This window comes from Pocillopora damicornis, chromosome 6, assembly GCF_964200805.1.
Source record: "Pocillopora damicornis chromosome 6, jaPocDami1.2, whole genome shotgun sequence".
Taxonomy (NCBI): Eukaryota; Metazoa; Cnidaria; class Anthozoa; order Scleractinia; family Pocilloporidae; genus Pocillopora; species Pocillopora damicornis.
This window is the reverse complement of record NC_142675.1, coordinates 14,177,018-14,199,347: the sequence shown is the minus strand read 5'-3', so window position 1 is coordinate 14,199,347 and position 22,330 is coordinate 14,177,018. Positions and strand designations below refer to the sequence as shown.

Here is a 22,330-nt window from a genome sequence, read left to right as displayed (position 1 = left end):
GCGTTAATGGACGGCCAAATGACGATGGAGATTTATAATAAAGTTTGGATATAACGCGTGCTGTCATTGGTTGAAAGAGCATGCTCTATCAGAATACAAAGCATAGACCTGAGCTAAAGTTGTCACGCCATCTCACAAATTGTACTATGTCCGACCTTTTCCGGGACTTTTCTCTAGCTTTTTTCATTAATTGAAAGTGAAATTTCGGGAAAGCGAGCCGGCAAGTAGCAACAGAAGAACCAAAGAAAGGTTTGTGAATATGCCAAGCGCCGTAATTTAAGTTACTATAACGTAAGCAGAGACGAAAATCTTCAAAGAGAAACGAAATGGACAGTCCGGGTTTTGAAGGTTTTCATGCTCAGTAAGATTGCAAGCTTAAATACGGTAAAAGCAATCATTCGTATAGTATATAAAATTCCGTGTTCAAAAACAAAGCAGAACAAAACAGGAATGATGAAAAATAAAGCCGAACTGGCATAACTGTTAAAATTCATACTAATCATGACGATGTCAGAGCGACTGCGGTCATGTTGAGGTCCATCGCGGCTAGCTCATAAGGGCGATTTCCGGTCATCGCAGTAAAGCAAGCCTCAGATATTACATCAGCCGCCCTTCGAGTGAACAATTAAGAGCTTGCCTTGATATCCTTTCCAATGAGTGGGAGGCCACATCAGTTACAGCAGCCGAGTTTTACGCCGCTGTCATCCCTAGCAATCTTCATGTTCCAACGAATTCGGCTGTCGTTCATTCATAAAACACACGCCTTGATCATGAGCAGGTTGTTTATTAGTTGTCATGTGAAAAAACTTGCGTGGTTTTATGAGCCACAATTCACGGAGAATTTCATATGCAGATTCTGTATAAGAGACTAAGAAAACTTAAAGCAAAAGTGTTAAAATCGACCTGCCGAACTATTTCAGTTTGTAAACTATTGCAGATTGTAAACCTTGATACTTTGACATTTTTACAGCTTTGGTCTTGCTCAACCAATCAGATTATTGGAACCATTCTAACAAGGATTCTGATTGGCTTATTGTAGCGTGCTTTATGCCGAGCATGCCGACGACATCGTTGTTCGCTTTGGAAATGAAGTTTGTTTTGAAAATTGAAAGTAATGTGTGGGAAATTTCACGAATTCTTAATTATAAAACAGATAAAGGAATGGGGAGAAACACTCGACCACGTCTCGAGTTTCTCCCTACACTTTTTTCGTGCTCTAGCCGCTTCATGCAGAACAGAGCACATTTAAGGCTGCTCTGTTAGTTAAACAGTACATCATTCTAGATAATCAGAGTTAGATGTTTCCCTGCCTGTACACTGAAGTATTTTTTGTATGCAATGAAAGAAAGTATGATGCCAATGTCAAAACCAGCCTCGCAGCATCCAAATATCCCTTGTTTGACAAAATTACCATATGACATTTTTCCTAAGGTCCATTTAATCCCAAAAGCCTTCCATTGGTTCAATATACTTCTATTTACTTCCGTTACTACTGTTATTGCCAAAGACCGAATAACCAATATGTACTAAACTGACAATATGTGGTTAACCAAAATGCGTACCTCGTGATGTCACCATCAAACAACTCAACAACATTGAATCCATTCCACAGAGATGCTTGTACCACAAATCAGTGGAGTACGCAACAGCGAACGAGTTGTGTTACAGAAGGATATATTTGATGGCTATTTTGAGAGTCCTACTTTGTATATTTTTTGTCGGAGGTAAGAACTAGCCACTTAAAAAATTTCTCCGATTGAAAATAACTTGACACAATAACGAATATAGTGCAGTTGAAGATCAATCCTGAGTCCAAATTTTGTACTCGCTCAGTCATTCCTTTCTTTTTTTTTTCCTTTAAAAGCGATGTGATGTGATCATGATGTTGGTCATCATACGTACTTTGTTTCTGATTGATTTGCTTTTACAAAACAGGAAATATTATAGAATCTCAGCAGTTAACAACTTTTTGTGACTTTATCTAACAACTTATTCGTCCCAAGCCTCGGTGATTTTTAACCATTTAGCGTATTCAGATCAATACTTAAGAATTCTACCCTACGGCTTGATATTATCAAATATAGCTTCGCTTTCCCCGCAAATGTATCAGAAGTCAAGCGTTTGTTCTACCCTGGTAAATGAGTGATCTCTGGCAGTTTATTCTTGATAACGGCTCTTAAGGACGTCTAGTCACGTAACTGCTAATTTTACTCGAAATCACTGAATGTCTGATAAAAATCTCTTTCGATACGAAATATATAGCCATCATTTAAATTGATATATAATTTTCAAAAGGAATATTTTACATTAAGAGCTGACAATGTTCAAATGTTCCTCAGATACGTCACCAGACTGGCCGATCGTAGCTAACTTCAGAGACACGTTTCGTTCATCTTCCCCCTTTCTCAGCAGATGTGTAGATATATATAAGCATCACTGACGATAGTTCAGAAATAAATTTTTAGACCACGACCAGAATCCCTCTACTGATATTAGGATTTATTTGTTGTTTGTAAATTTTTCAGGACTCTTTCCTCGGACGGGAACTGCGTCAGATATTGTTGGTAAGTAGATTTACTCCGTAGTTTCATTCCTGTCCTAAGTCCCTCAGTCAGCTTTTCACCATCTTTGTCAAATTTCTCGCTTTATATTATGCTCAACAGTGCGATTAAGTGGCGGTTATAATCTATTTTCGTATGGCCGTGTTGAAGTGCAATTTAATGGGACCTGGGGTACGTGGTGTAGTGCTCCGTGGAACCTCAATAATGCTCATGTCACTTGCCGTCAACTGGGGTTTGATGGAGCTGTTGCCCTGCGACCCGAGCCTCACTGGATTTATGATGGAGTCGAGTGGAGAAATGATTTACGGTGTTTTGGGAACGAAACTTCCCTAACTGATTGTCCGCAAACTGGATTCACTTCAGTCAGATTTTGCGCTTTTGGCTACCGGGCCAAAGTCATGTGTAATTTACAAGGTAAAACTAAGCATCCGATTGTGCACTTATTACCCGAGAATGACTAATTTCAGAATTTTAACATTTTTAAACATTTTTTTAAAACGTCATTATAATATAAGCAGCATATAGAAAAAAATTTCAAATATTTTCCATGAGCTAGAGAGGGATATACTGGTTCAACGTTGGTTGGGGTATAGCAAGATAATTTGATTTTAACAACTGACTCGATGATGTAAATTTGCTACCGTAAAGAGATACTATGCTGACGTTTTTTGCGTTTGCCCTTCGTCTGAGGCAATAGAGAAATTATGAGTTGTGTGTGCTTTATACGCCAAAAATGGAGCAACGTCCGAGCGTTCGTTCATACTGTTAGAATAAAGAGTGCAAATATAGGGAAAGGCTGCAGACTGCCATATGCTGCTTAGAATGATTTGGAAAGTGTTTAGCGACTGGTTTGGATTCGTCCTTATCATTCTTCTCACGTCACGAGGTTGTTCCCGGAATCGAGAACCATTCACCAACTGAATGAATTCAATGAAAGGGAAAATGTAAGCAATAATAAGATAGTATTCAAGAGTTAAGCTTCACCTTTTTATACGCGAAATATTACTTGCACAATCAGAAATTACTGCATGGTAACTAATCACGAAAGGGATTATAGGTAATTTTAACTTTAAAGATGACTTCAAAATCTTCTTTATGGTTTAGCGATGTTAAAAGGATGTTAAAAGGAGTTCAATGTAGGAGGAGTTACAAAGAAAAGAACAAAGAGTGTCACAAAGAACCTTATATTGTTATTTTAATCCTACATTGCTGTTAATTATATTTGATAAAAGCATTTTAAGGCAAATGGTGTAAATTTGTTCTTTTGTTTGTATGTTGTTTATGCTGCGTATTATCATGAAGTGAAAATAAGAGTAAGCAGTGCCTATTGTAGTACTGTTGAGTACAGCAAAAAGTGTAATATTTTAAGTAACGTAGTAACATTATTAGTAACGTGACGTAATCGGTAACTAACGTCTAGTAAGTATAGGAAATCGTATGAACGCGAGTGCATTTCGTGATTTATGGGCACGAGTGATGTTTTGAAAGTTCTCAAAATTGCACGAGCCGTAGGCGAGTGCAATTTGAGAACTTTCAAAACATCACGAGTGACCATAAATCACGAAATGCACGAGCAGGTTCATACGATTTTTTATTTATTATATTCTCGACAAAATTACTCCATCGCGCTACTCTGCACGCCTTACGTACTACAAAAAACACTTCAATGGGTTCCAAAATGCTCACATGTTTTATTTGAACCAATCAAAAATGCAATGTTGTGACAGGTAAATCAAGCGTGAAGTTCTTGAAAGTTTCTCAGAAAATATTACAAGCCGAACTCTGTCAGCCATTTTTTTATAAGTTGGTGTTCAAATTTGGCGCTTCCCCGGTGTTTCCATGGCAACTTCTCCGTATTGCACTCTATAACCTCTATTGCACTCTATAACCTATTTATGCATTCATCATTGACCAATCAGAAACGCGATATTTTGTTGAGTATATAATAATAACTGGTATTGTACGTAAGGCAACATAAGTGGTAGCATTGCTGTACGTTTTTCAAAGTAGATTTTATCAGCATTGTATATAAAAAAGAGAAATTCCCGCACACGAAGTAACTTCGAATTCGTGGTATCCTCTCCTTTCAAATTTGGTTCGTCACAACAACTTGACGGGCAATCGAAAACTTTCGATATATTTCAAAATTCAACATGGAGCAAGAGACCTCAGCCCGATGTTCCAAAGGATAGGTAAACAGTTGTGTTTGTGGAATTTATTCCCCAGGGTATGGAAGAGTTGTCTGTGAGTCTATGCTCTTGTAGCCTAAACTCATTCATTAGACAACTGATGTTTGGTTTCCAAGGAAATTTAGAACCAAACCATCTGGAAAATGTGAAAATGAAAATACATTTTTGTACAATCGTCTCAGAAAAGATACTTCTTTGCTAATTTAACAAACATAATTGACAGATTTTAAACTTCACCAGCGACATTTATGAACTTCTTTTTTCCTTTGCAGTCCGCCTAGTAGGTGGGGCATCTAACAAGCAAGGTCTGGTACAAGTTTATTACAACAACAATTGGCACTGGGTTTGTGGTGAGCAGTGGGACAAACACGATTCTAATGTGACTTGTCAGTGGCTGGGATACTCAGACTCCTCTGAAGCTTACACGGACACAACACGTGACGGTGCTAATGGTACCACGTGGATGACCAATGTAAATTGTACTGGAGATGAACGCTCTCTTTTTTCATGCGTTCATGATGGATGGTTGGGCGGGAGCTGTGCAAGCAATCAAATGGCGGGAGTGCGATGCACCGGACCTGAGGGTAACACCAATTTGTTCTTGTAAAGTTTGTAATATTCTTAGCTCTTAAGTTTAATCGATATTACTTATACCTGTGCTTCTCAGATTACTGACAATATTGCTATTACTACTATGTTTCTATCAACTCTACTACTACTTGTACTATTACTACTACCGCACTACATTTACTGCGTTTACATTGCTGCTATTGATCCTAAACCATTCCGTTGTGAAGCCAACTCAGCTGTAAAACTTAAGCGTATCCTTAACGATGTCACCATGGTAAGTTTTATTGACCTTCATGAAACTCCCAGTTCGTGTTTTATCCTTTCCGAAATTTCCGAGTAACTGCCGCTTCCTTGACGTTAATTTATCTCATCATTAGACTGTTGGTCCCTCTCGCCTGATGGGGTTAGACCAATTTCCCATACTTTTGCTTAGTTATAATCAATTGATTCAATGACATTTAATTCTCTCTCTTTTAAAGTTCGCTTAGTAGGTAGTGAACATACATTATATCAAGGCCAAGTAGAAGTTTTGTTTAATGGCGTCTGGGCAGGAATATGTCAAAATTACAATTGGGATTTTCCGGAAGCCAATGTAGCTTGTCGTCAACTGGGGTATCATGGAGCTGTGCAACCCACCTACCATGGACCGTCTGCAATAGGAATAGATGATGTAAGATTGACCAATGTTCATTGCCTTGGAAACGAGACCTCAATACTAAACTGCACACACGACTTGTTTGGCGTGGGCCGCAATTGCTGGAGTGGAGAAGTTGGTGTGAGGTGTTCTCCATCAGGTGAGGACATCAGAAATTTCAAAGGGCTTTTTGTTTATGTTCCTGAGAAAGTGTTTTTTTTTTTAAATGGAAACAGGCTATTTCTAGTTTTAGTTCAACAACCGTCAAGTTTTTGTTTGTTTCTTTTATTATTTAGGCTTTGCCTTCGAATAGCATTGTTCTGGTTTGAACATCTAAATAGACCAGTCGTTTGCTCGGCAAAGTAAATGTAATAAATAAACATCAGCCATTGACGAACTCCACTGCTGGATCTAACATTCCCCTGTTATGTCGCTGATTGTAATTTTTATGGTTCTTTTAAATCTACTAACCTGGATCATACACAACTTTAACTGAATTTATTTGTTTTTCAAATAGAGGTAGGAAAAACGCCTGTGAGAATGTGGCTAATAAGCAAATAGATCTATATGAGATGATATGAACTTCTATGTTTTTTTTTTGTTATTTAAATCAGAAATCTGTCCTAAGTTATGCCTATGTTGTCGAAGTGATAATTTGATTTAGTTAATTACCTTACTGTTTTGCTAATAGCGTTAAATATTCCCTTCAGTTCGTTTAGTTCGAGGACTGTCAGCCAGAGAAGGCCTTGTTCAAGTCTATCGTAATAACACTTGGGGCTGGATCTGCGCTAAGAACTGGAAACCTAAGAAAGAAGCGAATGTGGTTTGTAAAGAGTTGGGTTACACAGGCGCATCCTCAGTAAATACTTTTTCTCCAAATGAGCAGGGAAATGGTTCGTTGTGGATAAACAATTTTCAGTGTGCTGGAAACGAGAGCTCGCTTTCCATGTGTGTTCACGATGGATATACTAATAACAGCTGTTCTACCGGCGGAAACGTTGGTGTTGTCTGCACCGGTCCAGTAGGTATACTCACATAACATCAATAAAAGTTTTAAGTTATTTCTACGTGGTTCGTTACAAACAACTAATAAATTACAAATTATGCAGGTTTGGTGCGAGCATGACAGGGATAAAAAACCTGATCGTTGATTTCATGATAATATTACAAAGTGACAAATGTATTAACTGATTTCGAACTTTGCCATGGTATCATATCTGTTATTTCATAAATTCATCTGGCCCGAATTTAAATTACTTGGAATTATAACGCTGCGAAAATGAATTCCTTAAGTGTCAACATCCAAAAAAGGAACAAACTTATCCTTTATAAAAACCTTGACAAATTAAGACCCATCAATGAGCTCTTTAATCATGAAGCATGGGAAATAAAAACGCTGCTTGCACTTATGAGAGTTAATACGAGAACACCAAGGAAGTTACAACATGAATTAAATCTGACTTTATCTCAACAGCAAGAATCAATGCAAATGACTCGCATAGCTTACACCCCCGTGTGGAAATTCTGTTTGGAGGATTCTGGGGACCAATTTGTGGTGATCATTGGGATCAGCAGGATGCAAATGTAGTTTGTCGTCAGCTAGGTCACGATGAAGCGTTAGCAGCTCCTGTTTTCCATGGTATTTCGGGGATCGCAGAGGTATGTCTGAGATATTTGCAATGTACCGGAAACGAGACTTCAGTTTTGAGCTGCTCGCACCAAGGATGGAAATTGGTCTTCGATGTCATAGATGGTGAAACAGAACCTCCTACAGTTGGCAATGTCATTTGTACCCCTACTGGTATGTTCACTTGATTAGTGATTCAGCAAATATGGTCGCTAAATTCAGCTTTCGTGTAATTCAGTGCGCGGTAACCTTTTAATGTTTATCGGTTCAAAATCATTCATCGTGCGCGTTCTCTCATTTATTATCGCACACTTGATGATATTTTCCCGTCGCCATTAGAGGAGTAGTCTGAAAAATAAATCACCGTAACTTATTTGGAAGTATGTCTTGGGAAATGTGTTAAAGTTCTACTGCTATAAGTAGGCCTTCAACAAATCAGGCATGTGATTTGTGGCTTTTATTTCTGATATGTACTGAAAATTATACATAACCTGACGCTAGCCTGAACAGTTTTACCATTGTCTAAGAAACATGCCTCGCTATGATTCCAATTGGCAGTGGTAATTTATCCATTTGATATGTTATGTCCAGCAAGAGAGCAGCGTGGAAAATGTTTTGACTATAGCAAGAGAAAAAATAAAAACAGCCCACTGACCGTTTTGACTCGTAAAGACAAATTTGGTAAGTACTAAAACCTTAGTGTGGCTAGATACAGCTCAGGGTTGATAAGCACTTCTTCGATGTTTTCCTTTAAAGGAGTAATGACTAGCTTTGTCGCCATAGGTCAATTAAATACAAATTCTACACATTTCAGTGCGAATAGTTGGAACAACAGCAACGCTAGGTGAAGGTTTAGTACAGGTTTACCACAATAACATGTGGAAGTTGGTCTGCGATGAGCAATGGGATACAACAGACGCTGATGTAGCTTGTCGGCAGTTAGGTTACCAAAGCTCATCTACAGCTCTGAGCTTTCCAATTTCTAACCAGAGAAAGGAGCATTGGACAGCGTGGTTAAATAATGTGCAATGTGTTGGTGATGAAAGCTCCCTTTTGTCATGTAAGCATGGTAGTTTGCTCCAGAAAAGCACTTGTACAACCAAACAAATGGCTGGTATGAAATGTAGCGGAATTCAAGGTAAAATATTGATTGTTGATGTCCGTGATTATTGGGGTAAGCTTCAAAAGAAACTGTGGCGCTGCGTGGGTGGGAGAGTATAACAGGGTAATTAAGTATTATAAAGAGCTCTGCTTCGCTCTAACGAAGGGCTAACGCTCGGAACGTCAGCTTTGAAACTCTTTACGGTGGCAAATTTACGTTATCAATCAGTTGATAATACTGAAATTAATCCGTGATTATCGGTTTCGTCAGACATTTCTGTTGGGATCAAGGACTTAGTCTATTGTTATTACAGTAATTTCACGGCTGCCGTCCGCCTCATTTGTCGGCCGCCTTAAAAACTTGACTTGACTGAAAGGAAACCTCCTTACCTTGTTTTTGATTTGATTTCAAGAACTATATTTCCTAAATGCTCTGAATTATCCATTTAGGTATTCACAAAGGATAAAGAGTTTGTCACGTTTTGACTGCATATATAAAAGATGGTACGGCTATGCTTTGGACAAAACGACCCAAAAACAATCTTTGACTCTCTTGTACTGACAAGATTATAGCAGTCAAAATGATATAGATGAGACATACTTACATCTTTTTCGTAACAGTTAGGTTGGTTGATATGTGTGAGGATTCTTTACGTTCAGGAGGTGTCGTGGAAGTTTTGTTCGGGGGAGTGTGGGGTACAGTGTGTCCTGACTCGTGGGATCTCAACGACGCCAATGTAGTATGTCAACAACTGGGCTATGAGGGGGCACAGAGTACTTTTGATCCCTACGCATGTGAAGGGGATCCACCTGTCACCTGGATGAGTAATGTACAGTGCAAAGGCAACGAGACCTCACTGTCACAGTGTAAACACATGGGTTGGAATGCCACTAGATCTTGCCCGCCCTATTCTTCTGCAAGTGTAATTTGCATCCCTCTAGGTATGTACATTGTATGTCAAAATTGAAACCGCCAGACCAAGGTTCATGGAGGTTAGACCAGATATGTGGGATCCCGACTGAAGTATACTGTTATTGACCTCGAGTTACCACGTTAAAAATCCTCTTGCGAACGGTAAAATATGCACTTCAACTAATTGACAAACCTTTCTTGAGAACGTAATTGATTTTAACTTTTGTAACATTATTTTCCTTCGTTCTTCGCAGTATTATGATTCAGCCATTCGTCTGACTTCGTTTTGATTCATATTTCCTTAGGTGCCTTAGGACCACCGGAATTTGTCTCAAGCGACTTCGTAAACATTGACATATCATGGAATTCTTCAAGGTCCTCAAAGTTTACTGTGCAGATGTGGAACAAGGACACCATGACATGGGCCTCTGCGTACTGTAAGGAAAGTTTAATCGCTGATTCCTGCGTGAGGGAAAGCCTGAAAGCCACTGTGGTGAACTTGAAACCATCCACAACATACTACTTCAGAATTTTTGTCAGCAGATTGTCTATTAGTACCCCATCAGGACCAATGAAAACAAAGAATCTTGGTTAGTTGAGGAGTTTTTCATTAGACAATAACAAACAAGACCCTAATTAGCAACCACCAGAATCTAATTTCTCAATTTCTTTAAAAAAGCGTGAGTTAGGATATGTGTCATTTAAAGAAAGTAAAGACATTCAAAGCAACTAACCATTTGGTTGAGTTGTTATTTGCTTTCGGTGCAGTTCTTGAATGTGCAGCGAAAAGGCTGCCTGAAATAGATCTAGTACGTGAGTACAAATTGATGATTTGTTTATCGCTGAGAAGTAACTGGTCATTCTACTTTGAGGTTACGATGAATTCAATTAAGTTCACTTTTGAGACAAGTGAAATGATCTTCTTCTCAATTAAAGCTCCTTGCTTTGAGCGAGCTTTTACATTGGAACATTGTATGACGTATATGTACATTATGATTTAAAGTAATAGATGAAATGGGTACGTTGTTGCGGCTGGATGGATTTGCATTGCTTTATTTTGGGAGCAAAAAGAACATCTAATCATTTGTTATTAACATTCTAATGTTTTTAGATCCACCCCAGAAGCCTACCTTCATGGGAAGTACAACAAATAGCATCACTATTAAATGGAAGTCGACTTCTTTGCTTAATGTGACGTACGCAATTCAGATTAAACGTCATGATGATTACTCGTGGGCTTGGGCCAAATGTGACACAGAAAGCCTGGTACCAAACATCTGTACAGTACGTGGTACTATGGCAAGGGTGATTGATCTGCAACATAATGCTGAGTATTACTTCAGAGTGTGCACCACCTCTGAAGATGTCAAGAGTGACTTTAGCCAACCATCAAAGGCATTAAGAACAACAGGTGATGTTAGATACACTGATTCTATCAGTTGTTGTGTCTTAAGCTTCTTGTTTTTACATTCCAGCTATTCATAGCTATCGATATTTTTCGACAAACATTTTTCGCCAGCGTCAAATTAGACTTGAAGTTTCATGCAACAGTATCCAAAGGCGTACGTCTGTTGAATACGATCGTCTGATTGAGGAGCCAAATATTTGTTCGAACTAAATGTCACCAGTTCACTTAGCACTAAAAAAGTTATGCGAGTCTTACGTCCAGTTAAACAGAGGCAACGTTCTGAGAATAATATGTTTTATGAATTCGGAGGAGCTATTTCTTGTCACCCCTGCGCTACGTATGTCAATTTTGCCAATCTCGTACAGTCAAATACCAAATTGGACCCTTTCAACGAATATTTAAAACGATTTTTAATCAAGGAACAGGTCTCAGTGAGAGGCACCGGAATGTTTTGTCGAGCTTTTTTGGCCGATTATAACGGAAATGAATCACAAAAAGCAATGATTTGGAGCTACGGTCGAACGTCTGTAACCACCGTTTCATCAAACATGGGAGGTAACGGAATCTTCGGTTGTCAAGGTGTACATACCGTTGAGTTATCATCTCCATGTCGTTAGTAATTACATAATGTATTGCAGAAGAATAGTGTATTCACGGTGAACATTACAACGCGTGAATGCCCTTTTCAGTTTATCTTTCTAGCTGTATGATGCAAAGCTAAGCTTTGACCACAATTAGAAATATGAGAGGTTTGACTTACAGATCATGAATAGCGGAAGTGTGATTTTTCATTGCCACTAATTCAGATCTAATATTCCATATAAACAGTTGTTTTATTTCACACTGGTATGCTGTGAAAAGGAACAGACTGGAGAGAAAGGCACACTCATGGTACACTCGAAGCACTTATTTCTTAATTCCTTTCATTAAAGATACATCTTTTGATAAGAAAGTAAACAGCTTCGAATTTGGTTCTATTTGCGATAGAAATTTACAGCAATAAAAACGTTGAAGTTAGCGAAATTCGTATATCCTCTTAACGGATGCGCCCTATGCTAAACTTCACTCCTTTCATGACGTCCCGTCGCGTGCAGTAAATTGATAGTTATTTGCCTGTCAAAATAAAACAAATCTTTACTGAAAAAGACTAAGATAGCAAACAGTTAAGTGTAAAGGGGAACGTGCGACCGCCTTGGCCACCAGGGATCTGAAAATCTGACATGTACAGTTTTTCTCTTTGAATTTTTCAGGGAGCCCTATAACTCCAGCTTCGATTCAGTTTCCATCCGGTAACTCATTGTGTAGCTTCGTCGATCCTGTAGATAGCAAAATGGAAATTTTTTTTTAAATGTTTAAAGGTTATCCCTGCTAGGTGTCTCTGTTTTGTTTTGCAGATTTATACTAGTGTCGCTGAAGAATTTTTAATAATGCATCCATGTTACATCCATCCAGCTGACTTGCCGTTTGTGGTGCAATTTGCACTACTCCTTCATAACCACTGGAATGGAATAGTTAGCTTGTGGTTAGTTATTTCCTGAGGCATTATTCCATTTTCTAGATTTAAGACTGTGTTAGCTTTGAAGGTAAACTTAAAACAGGAAATAGTTTGTTATATTACCTCAAAGATCGAGCACAGGTGACGACAGTCTGACCATACTTCTCAACAAATCACCACACACCTCTATTTCTACGCAAACTACCGAAAAACTTGAAAAAATTAACTTTTTTCGAAGCAACGAATTAAGAATTGTTGTATTTTCTCCTTCTTACAACCGTACTTTTGTGGGGACAGTGATAATTCATCCGGCATGTTGAAGGGAAGCATTCAAAATGAAACAGATCCTCCCTTTATCTTTGTTGAACTTGCCTCGCATTTTTCCTCTGTGCCATTTGATTTCTTCTAGGTTTGTTAGAACGGCCTGATCATGTTGAAATTGCCTTCTGGCTCATCCTCTGGAAAATAAACTCTTCTTGGTGTCAGCCAAATGCTTGGTAAGTAAACTCTCTTCAACTGCTGAGCTCAAGCCGAACAATTGAGTTTGCATGAACATGTGTTCTTGAAGATTTCGTTGCAGAAGAGTTTCTTTTTTGTTTTCCCCACAAGCATTTAGGCCAAGCAAAAGGGATTACAATATATCAAATTCTAATTTAATCTATTCAGGCTCACACAAAAACAAACACCACACACAAAACGAGTTAAACATACAAAGCTAAAGATATATCATTTAAAACAATCAAACAATGGTTACGAAAAGCGATTAGTATTGACTAAAAACCTTTGTACTTTGCGAAAAAAAAGCACAGTTGACGTCGTAATTTACAGATATAACACTATACAACAAAAAACTTAGTTTCTTTTTATCGCACCTCGATGACCATGTTTCAGCTGGGATATTAGCAACAGATGTAAGGAGGACGTTACGTTGGGCGGCATACCTTAGGCAATACAAGAAAAAGTGTTCCACCGATTCAAAGTCAAGACCGTTCTCACAAATAGACGATGCACAACTATTAATTATTTTATTTTATAACTTTTTTTTCTCTGAGACAAGAAAACCCAATTCTAAGGCGGGTGCGATCAATAGAACAATCAAATAACTGATGGTAAGAATACGAAAAGAGAATCATTGACCGTGTTTCGGCTTTAAAACTGGAAAGAAATACAGAGTTTCGGACATCTAGTTCCAGAGAATTCCAGGCGAAAATCTAGAAGTTCTGCAAGGAAATTGAGTGAAGTTTTCTTTTGATCTGGGACGAAAATGCGTACTTTCACTAGATAGTTAAGTTAATGCAGTAGTTCAGTTAAATAACATAGAGCAAGATTCTTAGCTATCTTGAAAATTTGCTTAATTCACGTATTTCTCTTCTAACACTGAGAGGGTCCCAAGCAAGTTCATCCTGTAACTTCGCAGACCTAGGTCTGGTGAAAAGAGAATTTTAAAGTGTCTCATCCCAAGCCCATCCTAACCATGTTCGTCACGCTTGAAGTGAATATTTTGGAATGATCAACGACACGAAGGGGGAAAAAAACCAGAAGAGAAGGAGAATTTTTGAGAGAATAGGAAACTTTAGAGCGGCACAAGTCTTTGTAATTATTTTGTCTTATTTCACTACACTGCAGATTTTTTCTTCTTCGGGCAACTCACTGTGAAGCCTTTTTTTTGGTACAATTTTTACTCTTTATTACGGCCTCCCTTAGTGTAAAAAGAGTAAACTGGGTAGGTATGAATCCATGCATAGAAGGAATTTTGTCTTTTGATTATCAAAATCCCCTCGGCTTAATTGCCAATAAGCTGTTTAAACAAAGAATTAAACCAAGAGAGAGATAAATTTCTTGACGGAAGTGTTGGCATGCTGCATAGTTGTCATAGTTACGCCCGTTATTTTTTTCTTTGAAAATACTTCCTTTATTAGAAAAAAAAAGACAGATTTACGCCTCTTAATTCTGTTCCCCAATTCTATGCGAAAGAAAAAGTGGATAAATGGATTGTTTCGAGGCCGTTCGTGACGTTTATCGATCTAGATTCGTAGGCTTGCTATGGAAATTAATTTAATATCAGCAATGCTGATGAAAGGCCTTTTTTTTCTGAAAAAAAATGTTAGTCAAGTTCTGTTACGCCGACACCTTACAAAGCGATCAGTTTTGTCTTCAGAGACATATCAAGCTTACAGTATGAAATTAAACGCATACTTTCCCAAATATTTGTCCCTGTATGCTTGCCAAGTTTTATTTCTTTTACTTTCCAAATTAAATGGTCTACGCGTCAACGAGTCATGTCAACGCTTGGTTGTTCTGAACGGCAGAAAGGTCTACGGCTGAAGTTATCAATGGTACTTAGCGAAAGTTCGGGAACCTGTAATCAATGCGTGCGGTCAGGAGCCGGCATGATAAGTAAACTGAAGTATTACTTAATTTGATGCAATGTGCTTTTGCTGGTTGGAAACTACAACCCACTCCTTTCCGGCTCGGCAAGCTATTTAAATTCTACAATTCTGCAACAACAAAAATGGGAAAGCTCACCAACATGATGCTGAATTGTGAAAAAGCTACTTCGTTCGAAACGTCAAACGAAGAATGAATTTCCATACTTGTACAAAACAAATATATAGACACTATATAAACACTGAGCCATTTTACATGTAATAATACTAATTTCTGAAAGGAATAGTGATTCCGTCCCAATTTGAGTAGAATCAATATAATCTATTCTCCGCCGGTGCGTTTTTTGAAGAATTTTTGTCTCTCAGTGAGGTTACCAAGGCTACAGGGTTTACCTAAAATTCTACCAGCTTTTTAAATGTCATTTTTGTTTGTTCGATTTATTGATCCTTGGCACCAACGTGTTTTAGACACGTCGATGTACAAATTCTCATCCAAATTCATGATTACAGTCACGAATATAGGAAATGTATATAATTGGAAATTGTGTTCATTTCAATAATTAAACGTAGAAATGAATGACATAAACTAATTTTGAGTGTTTTGATAGGTTGAATAGCAATTTTTAGCACATATATTGCAGTAATACTTGAGAAATGGAAACAAAAGAATTCAACAAAAGTTTGGTGCTTTACCTCACGAGCGATTCCACTTTGATCATCCGAGTACAACGCGACTTACGAGTCTGGGTTCCGTGCTGTAAGCTATGATTTACATTGTACCATATGCATTACTTTATCAAGTTATTTGTGCTAGTTCTTACGGTTAATAATTTCGTCCTTTAAAAATATTGCACAAGGCAGTTAGCATAGCGCAATTGAGGAACAATGACTTAGGTGGAAATCAACGAGCACATTTCTCTTTGCGTTATAAAATTTAACGATGCTCTATTTCAAAAGGGTTTTGATAGATGTCAGATTTTCCTCTCCGCGGCCGAAGATCGATAAAGTGGTATTTGTTAATGTTTACTATCCAGTTAAAAAGCAAGGAACGTTATATTAGCTTTAAAAGTCAATTCAGTGTCTCCGTCGTCTCTAGCTTCACCTTCTATATTTCGTATTTTTATCGGTGAATTACGGCACAGCTGAAAAGAACATTGCATTGGGTAATTTCTTTGTAACTGAATGAGGAAAATCAATAAAGAATCCAAAATTTTACACAATTTTCAGTCTTACGTAACTCATTGAAAAGGAAATATAAAGTTCCATTTTTTTTTTCGGTGAAAGTTGAAAGTCATGTGTTGATCATGATGCAAGAAACGTTCGCGTACGTTATTATAAAATCAGGAGTTAGAGAGTCCCTGGTTTTTCTCAATGAAAATTTCGAAAAAACAGAGTAACTGTGAGTCGCTATTGGCTCTAAAAAACCAACTGGGCGCGGTATTTTTTTTTTTTTTAACAGCTTCCCTCAAAACATCGTTACGTAGTTTCACTTTCCGCAGAGACTGGAAAATGAATACTCCTGTTTTACACTCTCAGCCTACGAAAACTATAAATGCTTATAACTTAATCTGATTATTTAAAATTAGATTGCTATTTAAATTACTATTTAAAAGTAGTATGACGAATTTCTGAAAACTGACTATCAAATAACGAATGGAATTTAATTTCTCGCTAGTTCTGAGGAATGAAGACATTTTCGGAGCAAGTGTTGCTGAGCTTCCTCTATTTGTTGGTTGTCTCTCAGTCCATTCCAGTTCATCAAGACACTGGTCACAATAGCTACGCTATCTTGTTTGACGCAGGATCCAGCGGCACTCGCATGGAAATCTACAAGTTCCTTGCCAGCGGTCCTTCCCTCCAACCTTCTGACGTTGTCCAGATTGATGCTTCACCAGACAAAGTGAAGCCTGGAATTTCTGACCTTTCTGATGACCCGACTCAAGTTGAAGCTTACATGAATCCTCTACTTAAATCTGCAAAGCAAACCATTCCAGAGGACAAACAAGCATCCACTCCGATATTTTTGTTAGCAACAGCAGGCATGAGACTCTTGCCTGAAGATCAGGCAAACGCTATTTTAGATGAAGTTAGGAAACTGTTTAACGACAAAGAAAAATGTCCTTTTCTTTTTAAGAACGATAACGACGTTAGAATCATTACCGGTAAGGTCGAAGGAATTTATGGTTGGGTTACTGTGAATTTCCTTTTGGGCGTTTTTGCTTCAAAAAATTCCAATTCGTATGGCAGTTTGGATCTAGGGGGAGCGTCCCACCAAAATTCCATGGACTTTGACAAGAGTAGCCCGGAAGTTGTTGTTTTTGACGTGGCTGGGAAAACATACAGTGTTTTTAGTCGTAGTTATCTGGGTTACGGACAAGACCAAGCTCGAGAAAAATATCTAGCATACATTGCACAAAAAGCAAATTGCGCTGAGGATTCCAAGTGTGTCGTGCAAAGTCCTTGTCATAATAATGGTTTCAAAGAATCTCTTGAATATCAGGATAAAGAGAGTATATTTAAGGGGACAGCTGAAGTTAAACAGTGTAGGGAGATAATTCGCGAGTTGTTTTTCTGTAAATCGTGCCCCTTTAATGACCAACCCAATTTAAAAGGAAAATTTTATGCGTTTTCGGCTTTTTACTATGTTTTAACAGATATAGGCGCTGTTTGTTCTGATTGCGAGGAAAACACTATCAACCCGGGTAAAATACGTGAGTCCTCGGAGTCATTCTGTGAGAAAGACTACAATGAGGTTAGTGAAGACCCCTTTGCTAAAGATAACTGCTTTGGGGCGAATTATATATACGAGCTGTTGACTGAAGGGTATGGTCTTAGCGGATTAAAGAAAATTACTGTCACTAATTCGCTGAATGGATTCAGTTTAGGCTGGACCTTAGGCGGAGTTTTGCATAACACAGGCATCTTGAACGAGTAATTATTTAATTTGCTGCCGTTACACTAAATTGTATCCAAACGATTAAGTAAAAATAAAGCTCAAGTGACCGACAATACTGTCAGTTTGGTAGCCTTTAGATTTTTAACTCTCTTTAAGACTATTTTTCTTCTTTAAAAAGAGATCATCATACGAAACATGTACGTACGACCTGTACTGATCGTCTAATGTATTCACGAGTCGTAAGATTGAGTCGCACGACTCGTAAGGCTGTTTCATACGACCCGTACGAATCGTGTAGTGTACTCACGAGTCCTACGATCCCTACGGATCGTCGATTGTACTCACGAGTCGTAAAGTTTTCCAGACAATCAGACTTAAAATCTCTCTGGCCACGACTTAATTGGTTTGTCGACTCGTACGGTGGATCACGCACAAACGCGCAAACAACAAGTGTATTCCTCGTTCTACTAAAACGTACTGTGCGAAGTGAACGATAAACAAGTGTATTCGTCGCTTTTAAAGCAACGCGCGAATTATATTCCTCGTTCTAAAAGCTCCGAGCGAAGTGCACAATCAGCAAGAGTAGCCCATGTTCTACTGAAAAAAAATCTCTGAGCGAAGCACACAAAAAAACGGTACTCCACGTTTTAATAATAATAAAAAAAAAAAAAAAAACCGCGCGCGAAGTGCGCAAACAACAATTGAATTCCCCGTTCCTGCAAAAAACACTGCGCGAAATGGACCAAAACATTTTAACTGGGATCAAAGCTTACTCGGCTGGGGAGCCGAGAAGAAATAAATTAATTTATTTTCTACCTTCTTTGGCGACATTCATAAAGAATTTTATTTTGGGAGAGAATTTGTCACGTATAATTTGTTCTAAATTGCAACTTCTACGCACATTTATAGAGTAATGATGGAGTTATTGAATGCGATGTCCATTGGAAACACAACTTTGTGATAGGAAAAGGGTAGACAGTTTTATCGTTATCAAATAAGAACCAAAAGTAACGTGAACTCTGTAATATTGACGAGTGGACAATATCGACGCAAGTCAGAGCACCGAATACACGCAACGTGAGCGTAGAAAAAAAAAGAACAAAGAAGTCCAGAAATTTGTGTCCAATAATGCCTTTATTGGGATCAAGAGTAAGAATTACGGTTAGATCGCTCCAACAAAAAGTTAGATCGTTCCACTCGAAAGTTAGATCGCTCCATCAAATAAGTGACTTTGCTCCCAACATAAGTTACTTCGCTCCATCAAGAAAACTAAGGTAAAGGTAGCAGACCTAAGCTATCTTGTTACACAACTATGTATCACATGCTTCGTTGCACCAACATGTATTACCGTATTATTGCACGGACCTTTGTATACTTTACACCTTTGCATACCTTGTACATATTTAGTGATTGCGATGCATTAAATATTCAGTTTTGGACGTGTAACAGAGACATTGACAAGGTGGCAGCGGTGATTTTTTTTCCTCCTTCCTCGCAGCATTTAGATGGCTTAACGATTTAAATCTATTGGCAACCATGGCTTTAAACACTCCTTTTCCAGATTTTAAAACAACGGAAGATGACAAACACGACATTAAGGTATACATTGCAGATCTGACGGACTACTGCACCATGCAAAACTGGTTCGATCCGTCGAAGGAGACAGAGGCTGCAAAATTGACGAAACCAGAGAAAGCGATGGCATGCCTTCGGGCGTCGCTATCCCCTGCGATCAGAGCGGTCTACAAATACAGTTTATGGCTTTCAGCAGAAGATCTGGCGAAACCTCACTTGGTTATTAATGTACTGACAGAATATTATGGCGCAAGCATTGGGGTGTCCCGGGTGAAAGACACAAGCTTCTTCACCTGACGCAAAACTAAGACGAATCGATCGGCTCTTGGGAAACGCGTATACGAAATCAAGCTTCACAGTGCGAATATGAGAATTTCGCTGACGAATTTATGTGAGACCAGTTTATCGCTGGCTTAACGTCTGAAACCTTGCGTGTAAAACTAACCGGTAAAGGCCACAGACACCGAGATGCGGCAACCATCCCAGTCCTCGTCAACATCATTGCCCTGCGTTTGGTAAGAGATGCAATAAGTGCGGAATCGTTGGTCATTTCGCTCGTGCATGTAAAGGAGGAACAAGAAAGCAAGCAGGCAACAAGCAACAGTCAAATTTCGTTGATGATGATGCAGATGAGGAGGCGTTTGTAGCAGAATGCAAAGCATCACATCTGCGCTCATTTACACCTTGTTCACGACGGGAAATCGAAAATTGTGAGAGCAAAAATCGACTCAGCTTCAACTTGCAATACCATGCCCAACAATTTATTAAGCCAGTTATTCCCTAATTTGAAGGTTTCAAAGTCCAGAAGCAGAATCAGCACATATGGAAGTCAAACAATGCGACCAAAAGGTCAAGTGACCCTAGTTTGCGACAGAAGCAGACTAGAGACAATAGATTTTCTTGTGGTGGATGTCCCTGGCGACAAACCGCCACTTCTTAGCGGAAAGGATGCGCAGGCTCTAAAGTTTTTGAAGATTTATGCAGACGAAAGAGACGCAGTTGAGGACGAGATTCCGCAAACTCCGCAAACACTTCCCCCACTCGGAATGTTAACGGCGGAGGACATTTTACGGCAGTATGTTAATGTGTCTAGACCGTGGCGCGGGAAACCCCTTGGGACACCTATTCATATTCAGCTGGACCCCTCCGTTACACCTGTTTCATGCCCCAACACACCGAGTGCCTGTGGAAAAGTTAGACCAGGTAAATCAAGAGCTGAAAAGGCTTTCTGAAGAAGGGAGATTATTAGGCCTGTTACCCAACCCACAGATTGGCTGTCTAATATGCTGGTTAAAGAAAACCCAAACGGCAAACTTCGTATCTGTATTGACCCAAGCCAGACCATAAATAAGGCGATTAAAAGACCCAAGTACACGATATTTGCTTGTATGGGTGTGGCGACAGAAAGGAAGACGCTGACATGGACCACGACCGAAACTTAATGCAGCTCTTGGAGAAGTGTGCTGAACACGATCTACGGCTCTCTGCGAAAAAAGCTTCAATTCAAATCCCCGTCTGTCACTTTCATGGGGCACAAGCTTACCCATAAAGGGGTGGAGCCCGATTCTGCCAAAGTAGCCACCATCAGAGACATGCCAGTTCCAACCGACAAAGCGGCAGTACAACGCTTCCTGGGAATGTGCCAATACCTGTCCAAATTCTAACACAACCTGTCCGAAACAGTCTTGAGGAGCCTTATCAAAGATGACTCTGTATCTCTTTGGTCTGAAAGTCACGAAACAGCGTTTAACTCAGCTAAACGCCCCATCGCCTTAACAACCGCGCTGCGCTATTATGACCCACACCTCCCAGTGACACTTCAAGTAGACGCATCTGACTATGCAATAGGTGGGGTTTTACTAAAGGAGGGGCGCCCTGTCTGTTTCACTTCACACACCCTCAGCAACACAGAAAGAAACTGTGCTCAAATCCAGAAAGAGTGTCTTTCGATCGTGTCCTGCATGGATAAATAATAATAATAATAATAATAATAATAATAACTTTATTTAAGTGTCAGTGTATTTAGCACTGCTGTGCTAATTGGGGACACTGTAAATAAGGAAACAAATATCGTAAATGAACAGAAACTCGTTAAAAACCCCAACTGGTAGGAGGCAGACCAGTTGGCTATTTACAAAGCGTGCAGGAGTTGAATTCGGGGCCACCGAAGACAAATCCATCCAGTGGTAGGGAGGAGGACTTGAACCCGGGACCTCCGGCTTACAAGTGCAGCGCCCTAACCACTAGGCCACGCTCGCCTCCTGGCGAGCGTGGCCTAGTGGCATAAATGGCATTACTACTTGTACGGCAAACATGACATCACCGTCCACTCAGACCACCAACCTCTGGAGACAATCTTTAAAAAACCCTTGAGCAGAGCCCCTCGCAGATTGCAAAGAATGATGCTGAAGTTGCAGAAATACCAGTTCAAGAAAGGGAAAGAGCTTTTTATAGCAGACACACTTTCTCGCTCAGCCACCAGTGTTCATGATTACACAACCGCGACAGTCATACAAGAGTGCAAAGTGTTTCGTGTAGAACTGGCACAAATGGACCTAGCAGCAAATAGTGTAACCGTTGAAACAATGAACCAGATAAGAGAGGACACTTCAAAAGATTCTGTTCTAGCAGTACTACATTAAGTGGTGCTAAGTGGATGGCCTTCAGAAAGGAAGGAAGTGCCCGATCAAATTAGAGTTTACTGGGACTCAAGAGACGAGATCACAATGTATTACGGAATCCTTTACAAGTCTCATCAAGTTATCGTACCCACATCCTTGCAATCTGAAATGTTACGGAAGATACACGAAGCTCACCAACAGCGCAGATAGCAGTATACGACGGGCACGCAAATCCATGTACTGGCCAGGTATGCAAGCAGCAATCAGGCAGACATATTCATCTTGCGGGGTTTGTGCCCAGTACTTGAGCAAGCGACCTCGAGAACCTATGGGGTCACACGACATACCTTTCC

General features: G+C 39.3%; 1 protein-coding gene and 1 pseudogene across 5 annotated transcripts; both read left to right on the top strand.

Moving 5' to 3' along the window:
- Positions 1-1,553: 1,553 nt before the first annotated feature.
- Positions 1,554-17,894, top strand: LOC113665383 (ectonucleoside triphosphate diphosphohydrolase 1). 5 transcript variants are annotated; one of them, XM_089208672.1, is made up of 13 exons: positions 1,554-1,724; positions 2,526-2,564; positions 2,664-2,975; positions 5,023-5,334; positions 5,800-6,114; positions 6,665-6,979; positions 7,429-7,755; positions 8,396-8,719; positions 9,304-9,624; positions 9,901-10,185; positions 10,707-12,525; positions 12,908-12,995; positions 16,561-17,894. In XM_089208672.1, the coding sequence occupies exons 1-11, from the start codon at positions 1,682-1,684 to the stop codon at positions 11,078-11,080; spliced, it is 2,967 nt and encodes a 988-aa protein (XP_089064798.1). In that variant the 5' UTR covers positions 1,554-1,681; the 3' UTR covers positions 11,081-12,525; positions 12,908-12,995; positions 16,561-17,894. The 5 variants fall into 5 exon arrangements, with proteins under 5 accessions (XP_089064798.1, XP_089064802.1, XP_089064800.1 ...); XM_089208676.1 differs by lacking the exons at positions 1,554-1,724; positions 2,526-2,564; positions 2,664-2,975; ... (2 more) ...; positions 6,665-6,979; positions 7,429-7,755 and having other exon boundaries at positions 8,607-8,719; positions 9,308-9,624; XM_089208674.1 differs by lacking the exons at positions 1,554-1,724; positions 2,526-2,564; positions 2,664-2,975; ... (5 more) ...; positions 9,304-9,624; positions 9,901-10,185 and having other exon boundaries at positions 10,917-12,525.
- Positions 17,895-19,317: 1,423 nt separating this feature from the next.
- Positions 19,318-20,798, top strand: LOC149044104 (uncharacterized; annotated as a pseudogene).
- The last annotated feature ends 1,532 nt before the right edge of the window (positions 20,799-22,330 follow it).

Bases quoted from the DNA above. Each gene is read 5' to 3' on its own strand.
- LOC113665383 (XM_089208672.1), top strand. From the start codon at position 1,682: ATGGCTATTTTGAGAGTCCTACTTTGTATATTTTTTGTCGGAG. The intron at 2,976-5,022 runs GTAAAACTAAGC...TTTCCTTTGCAG, and splicing joins AGTCATGTGTAATTTACAAG to TCCGCCTAGTAGGTGGGGCA. The intron at 6,115-6,664 runs GTGAGGACATCA...TATTCCCTTCAG, and splicing joins TGTGAGGTGTTCTCCATCAG to TTCGTTTAGTTCGAGGACTG.